At 60.6% G+C, this 10,974-nt stretch overlaps 2 protein-coding genes across 5 annotated transcripts; one reads left to right on the top strand and one right to left on the bottom strand.

Moving 5' to 3' along the window:
* The first annotated feature begins 4,885 nt into the window (after positions 1–4,885).
* On the top strand, positions 4,886–10,586 carry MLST8 (MTOR associated protein, LST8 homolog). 4 transcript variants are annotated; one of them, XM_045459926.1, is made up of 9 exons: positions 4,886–4,966; positions 5,496–5,663; positions 5,824–5,875; positions 5,960–6,122; positions 6,457–6,532; positions 6,617–6,769; positions 7,596–7,720; positions 7,836–7,999; positions 8,102–10,586. In XM_045459926.1, the coding sequence occupies exons 2-9, from the start codon at positions 5,535–5,537 to the stop codon at positions 8,218–8,220; spliced, it is 981 nt and encodes a 326-aa protein (XP_045315882.1). In that variant the 5' UTR covers positions 4,886–4,966; positions 5,496–5,534; the 3' UTR covers positions 8,221–10,586. The 4 variants fall into 4 exon arrangements, with proteins under 4 accessions (XP_045315882.1, XP_045315880.1, XP_045315881.1 ...); XM_045459925.1 differs by having other exon boundaries at positions 4,911–4,966; positions 5,499–5,663; positions 5,942–6,122; XM_045459927.1 differs by having other exon boundaries at positions 4,912–4,966; positions 5,499–5,663.
* BRICD5 (BRICHOS domain containing 5) lies at positions 8,677–10,141 on the bottom strand. Its single transcript, XM_045460736.1, has 6 exons — positions 10,097–10,141; positions 9,821–9,958; positions 9,456–9,611; positions 9,281–9,382; positions 8,870–9,023; positions 8,677–8,771 (listed from the first exon to the last, which is right to left on the bottom strand). The coding sequence occupies exons 1-6, from the start codon at positions 10,139–10,141 to the stop codon at positions 8,677–8,679; spliced, it is 690 nt and encodes a 229-aa protein (XP_045316692.1).
* Positions 10,587–10,974: the final 388 nt, after the last annotated feature.

Genomic DNA, 10,974 nt, shown 5'->3' with positions numbered 1-10,974 from the left:
GGCCACAGACTGTGGCAACTCCCGGGCTGGACAGTCTTGCTTAACAGACACTGACCACTCCCCACGGCCTCGTGCCCCCCAGCCAGTGCTCACACACAGAGGTCTCACCCTTCTGACCTCCTGGGCCTCCGGCGCTCACCTTGTCACAGCTGCAGTATTCTACAGACAGGTGGGCTAGGGTCCGGAGTGCCGGCCCAGGCTCACTGCTCTCATCTGCAGAGAGGGGCAGATCACCACCCCCCACCCCTGCAGGGCAAGGCTGTCAGGAGCTTTTGGAGGGGACTGCGCATACGATGACCGGATACCCCGCTTCCTACGGCTAGACCATCAAGCAGGGTCCAGGTGGAGGGTGGCTGGGTTGGGGGCGGGGAAGCAGCTGGCGCGGTACGATCCCCCGATCCAGGCAGCTGATCCCTCCCCACCATGGGGTCTTCCTTGGACTTTAGGGAGTGAGCCCTAAGTCTCTCAGCATATGCCTCCTGGGGTGGGGGTGGGGGCTGTCCCTAAACACAAAGACCCTCCCCCCACCCTTTATAGTAACCAATTCCTGGGCCTCTGCTAGCTCAGGGACCATGCTGGTCACTTCACAGATTTACTGTGTGCGTTTTACAGGTGAAGAAAGTGAGCCTCAAGAGAAGCCAAGTGACCCGCCCAAGGTCCTAGAATCTGAAGGTCACGTGTCCGAGCTTTGAACCCACACTGGTCTCTGCATGTGCCCTAGGTCTGCCTCTCACTGCATTTGTCTTCCTGGTCTTTGTCTTTCTGAGTCGTGGTTTCCCCTTTGTAAAACCGGGTTAAGAATGATGATAGCTTTCCTTAAGTGTTTTGAGGATTAATCGTGATGCTCTCCATAAAGCACTTTGCAGTAGAAGTTAGTAAGTGCTCAATAAATGGCTGCTGTGGATATTGTGATATTCTTGGCTCTCTCTGCCTGGGCTCTCTGGGTAGCAAGTATACTTTACTCATCTCCGAATCTGCAGACCCCAGCAGGGTGCCTAGCACACGGAAGCGTTACAAAAAATACAAAGAAGAAGATAGCTGTCCTCCTCACCATTATTTCTGTGTTTCGGCTGACCACGGTAAACCACTCTGGCCCGAGCCTGACGTTTGCAGGGCCTGGGGCAAGGGTACAAACAGAGGCCCACACACCAAATGTCCAAATATTTAACTGTTATAAGCCAGGCTAATAACTCATTAAATAAAATAGGTTCTGTCCTCCTACCTTGACAAATACGCTCTCATCATGGCCCAAAAGGCCAAGTTCCAAATTAGAACTCTCTAATTCCTCTGAGCAATGAACTGGTCCCGCCTGCAGCTGCCCGCCCCGCCCCACCCCCCCTCAGCTGTATCTGTAACCCACAAATAGGCACCCCGTAGTCACTCCCCAGACCTGTAAGCGGGTACCTTGCTGTGTGGTCCACTTTCAGGAACTGAAGACGAGAGCTGTTACAGATTCTGCTCAGTTCGCTCTGCTATGTGAGGCTAATGGCCTGGGAGGGGTCAAGAAGTCCTAGATGCACCACTGACCAGCCCGGCAACCTTGGAGGAGCCCTGACACCCAGCTGCCACATCCGTAAAATGGGCCAGCGGTGCTGCTGCCTGCAGCCCAGGGCTGAGGGGAAGGTCCACGTGAAAACAGGGACGTGCGTCTGCCTGGGGCCCCCCCAAGCCTGAGGAGGGGGTCGCAGGCAGGCTCCGACTGGGGGGTACGAGGATGCAGAGGCGGGACTTGGGCAGCCCTCCAGGAAGTCGGGCCTCCGAGGATCCCGGGAGGAGGGGCTGCTGAGCCAGCAGAACTGCTGAAGCTCAGCCTGGAGTCGAGCTGGAGGCCGCCTCACTGCAGCCCGGGCTGGCCCCCTTCCCAGCTGCATGGCAGTCTCCACTGGGACCTGCGCAAGCCCTGCTCCTGCCCACCAGCTGGAGGTGCCCCTCCCAGCCCCCCAGAGCCCTGCTGCCTGGTCCCTTACGTATAAAGTGGGGATGGCAAGGGGACCGTCCCCACGGGCTGCTGGGAGCACACAGCATATGTCAGCTGCCATCGTTCCTCTCATTCTCGTAGACGCCACCTCTGTAACGTGCTCGGCTGGTGCTTGCTACATAAGACAGGGTCAACAGCCATGCCTCCTGTCCCCTCTTTCCGCCCAGCAGAGATGCTGGAGCTGCTCGGGCTGGGTGGGGAGCCCTGCCCGGCCCAGCAGTTACCCCTAGGTGTGGGACATGTGCAGTCCCCAGGCTGTACCCAGAGCCCCCACAGAAAGGACAAACAGTTCAGGGCCTGGCCCCTGGGCCACAGGTGGGACCCCAGAGATACCTGGTGGAATCTTCCAGCCTTCCCTCAGCTCCAGCCCTCCCTCCTGCCTCCTGCTCTCAGGCTCCTTCGTGGGTTCAGACTGTTCCGGATGTCTTTCAGGTGTTGGGGCTCACAGAGCTCCCCTGCCAGCCTTCTGACCCTACGTATTCATCTGCCGCTCCCAGAGCTGCCTGGGCGGAGCTCCCGTACTTACAGAGGAGGATGGAGGGGACACGCAAGGTGTCGGGCTGCCGAGAAGGGGCAAGGTCATGGGAGAGCTGAGCCCAGCAGGATGGGTTTTATCGTGTTCCAGCTGTGTGCCCTTAGACGTATGACTCTACCTCTCTGAACCTCTGTTTCCCCATCTCCAAAACCAGCGTGGTTTCTCCTTGGCACAGCCATTGTGAAGACCAGATACCTTCTGGCGGTCTCTCAAAAAGTTAAACATAGAGTTACCATGTGACCCACCAATTCCACTCCTGGTATACAGGGAAATGGAAACACGTACTCAAAAAGATACTTGTGCCAGCACATTCACAGCAGTATAATTCGTAATAGCCAAGAAGTGTAAACAAGTCAAGTGTCCCCCAGCGGATGAGCGGGTAAATCAACGCAGTCCAGCCACACGATGGAATATTATTGGGCCATAAAGAGGAGTGAAGTGCTACCTGCACCCCCACCACCTGGATGAACTTTGAATCATCATGTTCAGTGAAAAAAGCCATATATCGTAGGATTCCATTTATATGCAATTTCCGGAACAGGCGAATCCATAGAGACAGAAAGTAGGCTGGCGGTTGCCAGGGGCCGGGGGTTGAGTGGGGAGGGGTAAGGGGGAGAGAGGGCACGGAGGTACAGGGTTTTCCTCTGGGGTGATGAAAATGTTCTGGAACTAAACAGAGGTAGTGATTGCACAGCACCGTAAATGTATTACGAGCCATTAAATTGTTCCCTCTAAAAATGGTCAATTTTGGGGCGCCTGGGTGGCGCAGTCGGTTGAGCGTCCGACTTCAGCCAGGTCACGATCTCGCAGTCCGTGAGTTCGAGCCCCGCGTCGGGCTCTGGGCTGATGGCTCAGAGCCTGGAGCCTGTTTCCGATTCTGTGTCTCCCTCTCTCTCTGCCCCTCCCCCTTTCATGCTCTGTCTCTCTCTGTCCCAAAAATAAATAAACGTTGAAAAAAAAAATTTTTTTTTTAAAAATGGTCAATTTCAGGAGCACCTGGCTGGTTCAGTGGGAAGAGAACGTGACTCTTGATCTCAGGGTTTGTGAGTTCAAGCTCCATGTTGGGTGTAGAGATCGCTAAAAAATAAACAAATAAAACTTAAAAAAAAATGTTTTTGAGTTTATGTATTTATTTTGAGAGAGAGAGAGAGAGCGTGCGCGCAAGCAGGGTAGGAACAGAGAGAGAGAAAGGGGTAAAGAGAATCCCAAGCAGGCTCTGCACTGTCAGCACAGAACCTGATTTGGGCTTGAACTCACAAACTGTGAAATCATAACCTGAGCCAAAATCAAGAGTTGGACGCTTAACCCACTGAGCCACCCAGTCTCCCCAATAAATGAAACTTAAAAAAAAAAAAAAGGTTAATTTCATAGTGTGTGAAAACAATTAAAACAAAAACACGCCCAGGGGCGGCTGGGTGGCTCAGTGGGTTAAGCGCTGACTCTTGATTTTGGCTCAGGTCGTGATCTCACAGTCTGGTTCGTGGGATAGAGCCCTGTGTCAGGCACTGTGCTGATGGCGCAGAGCCTGCTTGGGATTCTCTCTCTCTCCCTCAGAACGATGTCAAATTCTTCTACTGTTGTCCACCCTGGCAGGATAGAGCACGTGGCATCTGGAGCAGACAGAGGGAGAAAGCAAGCCCAGGGGAAGGAGGAAGGTGGGGAAGGTACTGGAGGGAAGTTCCTGGGACCCAGGGCCCAGCGGCATGGTGGGAGGATGTGGAGCCAGAGGAAGGAGGGGAGGTGTGTTGCTGTGTTTTCAGTGTGGTGGGAAGAAACCGTGGGATTTTTGTTTTTCCATTTAAGAGGATGAGGCCACAGTGCATGGAGTGTGGGCGTGCTAAATAGAACAGGAAGCATGAGGGACCCCAGTTTTGGAGGGGTCATTGGGCAGAGGGGGCAGACAAGAGGGTCAGGCCAGGGCTGAAGAGGACTGAAAGAGCCCAGACTAGGATTGCCATTTCTAGCAAATAAAACTAGAAAACATCCAGTTAAACATTTGCATTCCCCATTTAGCTTTTTAGTATGAGTATATCCCGTGGAATATTTGGGATATACTTATACCAAAAAAATAATTATCATTGCTTCCCTGAAATTCAAATGTTAACTGGGCGTCCTGTAATTTACTTGGGCATCCTAGACGGGCGTGGGGAGCAGGGGATAGAGGGAAGGGGGTGGGGCGGAGCCCCCCTTGGGACCAAGCCTGGAAAATGGGTAGCTGTCCGAAGGGTGGGGTGCCCCAGTGGGGAGAAGGCTGAGGCCAGGCCTCACGGGGTCCTCCCCCCGCCCCAGAACGTTGGTCTCGTCCCACCCCACCCCCCCCCCCCCCGCCGCCTAAGTCTCGTGGTGTCGCCCAAGGCCCATCGATAACTCTACGCTCGGCCGCGGCCTCTATCGACTTGCTCCGGCTCCGCTCGCCGTCCTGGGCCGCGGCGGAGCGCAGAGCCGCGTGTAAGGTACGGGGGCCGCGGGGCGAGGGCCGCAAAGCGGCTCCTGGGTGGCCAGGAGAGAGCGCCTGGGTGAAGGTGGCCCAGCGGGACGCAGCCAGGGCTGTCGGCGAAGCACCGGGAAACCCGAGGGTCGGGGCCAGAGAGCGCCCCCTCCCATCAGGCCTAGCCGCGGGCCTGCTACGCATGCGCAGCCGCAGGGCTCGGCTTTCCTCTCCGGCCCGTCCGCTTCCTTGCGCATGCGCGGCCCGCCCCTGCGGCAGAGCGGCGCCCCGGGCGTGACCGCCCCCTGCCGGCGACGGGTGGGGTGGCGTCCTGTCCCGGTCCGTGGGGGCGCGGAACGGAGCACGTGCCTTGGAGCTGGGAGCTGTCCGTAGGTTGTCACGCGTTCTCTGAACCTCTAAGCCTGTTTTCTCATCTCTAAAATGAGAGTGATAATGCCTGTCTCTCAGCACCCAGTGGACCCAGAGGGTGTTCCCTAAATACTGCACCTCCCTCTCTGGTGCAGATGTTCTGACCTTTGGCCCCTACTTTTCAGAAGTCGGGTCCAGTGCAGACCCAAGCCTTCTTCCACACCATGAACACGTCCCCGGGCACGGTGGGCAGTGACCCGGTCATCTTGGCCACTGCGGGCTATGACCACACGGTGCGCTTCTGGCAGGCCCACAGTGGGATCTGTACCCGCACGGTGCAGCATCAGGACTCTGTATCCTCCACCCGGGGAAGGACGCCTGGCGGCGGTGACAGCTTAGGCAAAGGACGGGTGCCTGGGGTGGGAAGGATGCAGCAGCCGGAGCCAGACGGTGGAGGCCCTGAGGGGTTCTGGCTCCAGGGCTCCGTTCGTCACGCTCCTTAACAGACCCTAGCAGGTGAACGCACTGGAGATCACGCCTGACCGCAGCATGATCGCGGCTGCAGGTACCTGTACCCTCGACCCCGACCCTCCATCTCTGCTGAGCCTCTCCAGGCACAGCCACTCTTCACTTTACCCTGTGCCCCTAGGTTACCAGCACATTCGCATGTATGATCTCAGCTCCAACAACCCCAACCCCATCATCAGCTACGACGGGGTCAACAAGAACATCGCGTCTGTGGGCTTCCATGAGGACGGTCGGTGGATGTACACGGGTGGGGAGGACTGCACCGCTCGGATCTGGGACCTCAGGTGTGGGGCCGTGGGTAGGAGGGGCCTGCTGCTGGTTGTGTGGGGCTGGGGGCCAGCCAGGAGACCGTCTCCGGGCGGGGCCCTCCAAGCAGAGGCTGAGATGGGCTTTCCCGAGTGGGTGATTTATTGAGGGCAGTGACAAAAGCAGGGTAGCGCAGGGGTGAAGCCACACAAAGACGAGCCCGGCCTCAGCCTGACACCGCAGAGAGCTCTGGAGCATGAACCGCATCAAGTGCCACCTTGAGGCCGGGGGCCGCCCCTGGGGGTGCCGAATGCAGAGAGCACGTTGTGGGGTGCTGATCGCACCCACCACAGCGTGTGCCCCGCCCCAAAGGTCCCGCAACCTACAGTGTCAGCGGATCTTCCAGGTGAACGCACCCATTAACTGCGTGTGCCTGCACCCCAACCAGGTGAGGGGTGCGCACGGGGCCGGGCACCGAGGTGTGCAGGAGGGCCGGAGACTCCCGCCCTCCCTCACCTCCGCTGCACCCCAGGCGGAGCTCATCGTGGGTGACCAGAGCGGCGCCATCCACATCTGGGACTTGAAGACCGACCACAACGAGCAGCTGATACCCGAGCCTGAGGTCTCCATCACATCTGCCCACATCGACCCCGATGCCAGCTACATGGCAGCCGTCAACAGCACCGTGAGTCCTGGGTGTGAGCGCGCCGGGGAGGCCAGCTCCACCCGGCCCCTTATCCTCCTTACTCCTCCGCGTGGCTTATTCCCCAGATGTTCCCTCACACTCCCCCACCCCCCGCAGGCCTGCTCCCCCCACCCTGGGCTCCCACCCAGCCACCAAAGCCAGAAACCCGGGTGTCGATCCTGACGCCCCCTCTCGCTCCTACCATGGCTCATCCAGCGGCTGTCACCTCCACCTCCAGAGCCTCTCGATTCTACTTCCCTCTCCTCCCCGTCTCCTCCTGGTCCCAGTTTGGCTTGTGTCCTCGCACATCGGCTGCGGCCGCTCTGTGTCCTCCCTCCGCCCTCACTGATACCCTCCACCCCTGTGCCACTCTCTCTCAGCTGCCCGAGGGCTCCATTCCCTGCACAGACCCCTAGGTGACCTGGCTCTTCACCCTGGCCTTGGGACGCTGGGGTTTAGCCCCGATGCCCCGTCTGGCCTCGTCTTCTCCCTGTAACGTCCTTACATCTCAACAGATCAGCTGTCCCATGGTGTCCCCCAGACCGCCCTCCTTCTGTCCCCACTGTCTGAGGGGCCCGACTCCCTTCTCATTCTTCACACTCCCATTGGCCAACAGCACTCACGAAGGCCAGGCGCGGCCTCTCGCTCTCAGGTTGCCGGGCAGTCTGTGCGGGCAGGACCAGAGGTGCCGGCCACACGTCCCGGGCCCCCAGATCTCTGCGTGTTGGGTGGCAGCCCCTGGGTCCGGGTCCAGCTGCCAGGGCAGCCTTCCCTGTGCGTCAGATGGAAGGCTCCAGGCTTCCCATGACTCCTCGCCTGCTTGCAGGGGAACTGCTACGTCTGGAATCTGACTGGGGGCATTGGCGACGAGGTGACACAGCTCATCCCCAAGACCAAGATCCCTGCACACACCCGCTACGCCCTGCAGTGCCGCTTCAGCCCCGACTCCACGTGTGTGCGGGCTCGGGGGGCCTGATGGGTCGGGGCCTGCCTCGTGGATGGCGGAGGGGTGCAGGGTGGGAGTGACTGCTGATGACACCCCCACCGCACTCACGCCCCTCCCTAGGCTCCTTGCCACCTGCTCGGCTGACCAGACATGCAAGATCTGGAGGACGTCCAACTTTTCCCTGATGACAGAGCTCAGCATCAGGAGCAGCAACCCGGGAGAGTCATCCCGAGGCTGGATGTGGGGCTGCGCCTTCTCGGGGGACTCTCAGTACATCGTCACCGGTGAGCCCGGTGTACCCGGCCTGTCCATCCCCATACCCGCCAGCCCCCTGTACTCCTGCCCTGGGGCTGCGTGCTGAGCCACTGCTTACACCCTCCCCGCAGCCTCCTCTGACAACCTGGCCCGGCTCTGGTGCGTGGAGACAGGAGAGATCAAGAGAGAGTACGGGGGCCATCAGAAAGCTGTGGTCTGCTTGGCCTTCAACGACAGCGTGCTGGGCTAACCTGGGCCCCCTTGGAGCCGCAGGCAGCTGCCCAGGCAGCGCCTGCTGAATACGTCTGTTCAGATGCCCGGCTCAGAGGGAACCTCCACCAGCCCAGGCCAGCTGGCCCTGCCTGGCTACCCTGGTCCCCTCGGCCGGCTTCCAGGGGCCAGGCCGGTATGGCCTGGGATCCTCTCAGCTTCCAGTTGCTTATGTGGATGTGACAGGCAGCCGACCTGAGCCAGCCTACCCTTGTTTCCGAAATTCCAGAGCCACGTGACTTAGGGGATCCGAGGCTGGTGTCCCGTCCCAAGCCAGTGTTCCCTCCACCACCTGCCCGTTCTGTGTTCTGAAGCCACAAAGAACACCGTTATGGCCAGGTGCAGGGTTTATTAGCCCCGCCGGCAGCCACCTTCCTTGCGACTGATGGCGGGGACGGCCAGCTGGCTGGCCTGTGGGCCGGGCCGGGCTCTGAACTCAGTCTGGGAGGTAATAAAAGCAGACCGACACGCAGATGTTGCTGGGGAAGCAGATGTCGATGCACAGGTAGACCAGCCGCTGCCTCCGGGGTCCTGGGGGAAGGGGCCTGCTTGAGCCCCAGGGGGCTCCTCACCCTTCTCTCCAGACTGTCGTGCAGGAGCCCGGGCCTCTCAGCACAGCCCCAACTTACCCTCTGCTCGACGGGCCCAGTAAATGGGCGTTTTTGTGCAAAGGCGCCGCACCGACTCCCCCACCTGGGCGGGGTCCACCTCACGGTCCCCAAGCACTGCCAGCAGCTCCTGGACGTAGCGGGTGTCCTGGCTGGGGCCGTGAGACCCTTGGGCCTGCGGAGAAGACTCTGGTGGGCCATGGCACTGGGGCACCTGCACCTGCCCTGATCGGGGCAGGGCCTGTCCCCTGGACACGCTGGCCCGGTGCTGGCACCACCCTCAGCTCTTGTCAGCAGCCTCAGCCGAGGGAAGACAGGGCTTCTGTTCCCTGAAACCAGAGCTCCGGCCCGTTGCAGGGCCGGGCTGTACACAGGACCCTTTGTCCCCTGGCCCCGGGAGCCTGGCCGCATGGGCCGCACGGGGCTGCTTACCTGTGAGCTGTTCACCAGCAGCTCTAGGGTCTCGCGATCTCGGGGTTCCATCGGGCGGAGGAAGCAGGCCCGGTGTTCTGAGGGGCGGTAACAGACGCAGCCCTGGGGAGGCAGGCGGGTGAGGCAGGGCCACCTGTACATCCGTGGGTGCTGACCACACCCCCAGCCCACTCACGCTCTGCCCATCGAACAGCACCGCCCAGCTGTGGTTGCTCTGGGCTGGGGTCACCCGGATGGTCGCCACGTTCCGGGCCGCATCCACCTGGGTGGTTTGGTTGGACCGGAGTGCCCTGGGGCCCGGGAGGGTCAGACGGAGCATCTGCAGCAGAGGCTGACATCAGGAAGCCAGAGCTCAGCTGGGTAGGCCGGGGCGGCCCCCGACACGCCCCCAGTTCTCCCTGTGAGGTTTCTGACCCCTCCGCCTGCCGGGGCCTCCTGCCTCTGCTCAGGGCCCTGGCTCCACTGGAAGGCTGGGGTGTGCTGTCCTCCCCCCACCTCCCAGTGTCTGTGTCCCTGGCTGGGTCCTGAGGAGGAGCTCACCTTGGGAGGGCTGTGAGCGAAGCCAAGAAGCCCTCCAGCCACGGCCCCCGCAGCGGCCAGTGCCAGCAGCAGCAGGAGCAGGCCGGGGGTCTTCCAGGGCTTGGCCTTCACCCGGGGGCACGTCGCAGTCCGTGGGGCCTAGAGCAGAGACCGGGGAGCAGGCTGGTTCGGGAAGGCGAGGGGTGGGAGGTGGGCACTTGCGCTCCTGTCCCCTGCCCAGGTCAAGCCCTGGGTCTCTGTCCCTGGCGAGGGCACCAGGTGTTTGGAGGCACTCACCTGGCCCGGCCCGGGGCTCTCCTCGCAGCAGCCCGTCTGCTCCATGCCGCGGCCCTGGTGACAATGCGCGGATTGTCTGCTGCCCCTTGCCGTCAGCTGGGGAAACCTCGGTACAGTGATGAGCCAACAACCATCCCGGCCCCCCTCCTCTCCTGCCCCCCTTGCTTCCCGCCAGCCCAGCTACCTGATATCAGGGTCAGAGCCGGGACAGCCCCCATCCTTGGGGTGGGGTGGGGTGCTTGTCGCTGTGCCTGGCTCTTGGACACCTGGCCTGTGCTGACTGGAGACTGGAAGTGCATGGCTGTCCGGGAAACCAGGTCCCACTGATTGGCACCGAGGGCGGCCCAGGCAGAACGACTTTACAGTCTGCTTGGGGACGGGCTTAAGTTTTCTAAAGAGGCTGTTCCAGTCTCTTTACTGTTACTTCTGGATTCCTGGGGCTTGGCACGTGGCAAACCATCAATAAATGCATTTCATGAATGACCGGTAAGGGAGTCCGCGCTGCCTGTGTCCTTTGATCCCATGTCCCCCCAGCCGCTTCCCAATTCCTCAGACATGGCACGCACGTGTGAGACCAGGATGGGTCCAGGCAGCCTACTGGAGCCCCTGCACTGCCGGCCCGGCCCTGCCCAGGGTGGTTTCCTCTGAGGCCCTGCTCCCAGCCTGCGTCTCCAGCTTCTTCAGGACGCGGGTTGTGACAGGGCTCCGCCGGGCACCGGCAGCTCACAGGATGTGTGCTCCCAACAAGCTTCACACCCTGTAGTCCTTGCCCGTGGCCTCCCTCTGTGCCTTTTTCCTAATTCCCCGGAACCCACTCACCCACCCCTCTCTAACGGGCCTGGGATGCGGTGACGTCGTGGTGGTCGGCACCCCGGCCC

This window comes from Leopardus geoffroyi, chromosome E3 (assembly GCF_018350155.1).
Source record: "Leopardus geoffroyi isolate Oge1 chromosome E3, O.geoffroyi_Oge1_pat1.0, whole genome shotgun sequence".
NCBI lineage: Eukaryota > Metazoa > Chordata > Mammalia > Carnivora > Felidae > Leopardus > Leopardus geoffroyi.
This window is presented reverse-complemented; position numbering and strand designations above follow the sequence as displayed.

Bases quoted from the DNA above. Each gene is read 5' to 3' on its own strand.
- MLST8 (XM_045459924.1), top strand. From the start codon at position 5,535: ATGAACACGTCCCCGGGCACGGTGGGCAGTGACCCGGTCATCTTGGCC. The intron at 5,876-5,959 runs GTACCTGTACCC...CTGTGCCCCTAG, and splicing joins CAGCATGATCGCGGCTGCAG to GTTACCAGCACATTCGCATG. The intron at 6,770-7,595 runs GTGAGTCCTGGG...GCCTGCTTGCAG, and splicing joins TGGCAGCCGTCAACAGCACC to GGGAACTGCTACGTCTGGAA.
- BRICD5 (XM_045460736.1), bottom strand. From the start codon at position 10,141: ATGGAGCAGACGGGCTGCTGCGAGGAGAGCCCCGGGCCGGGCCAG. The intron at 9,959-10,096 runs GTGAGTGCCTCC...TCTCTGCTCTAG, and splicing joins AGAGCCCCGGGCCGGGCCAG to GCCCCACGGACTGCGACGTG. The intron at 9,383-9,455 runs GTGAGTGGGCTG...CTGCCTCCCCAG, and splicing joins TGCTGTTCGATGGGCAGAGC to GGCTGCGTCTGTTACCGCCC.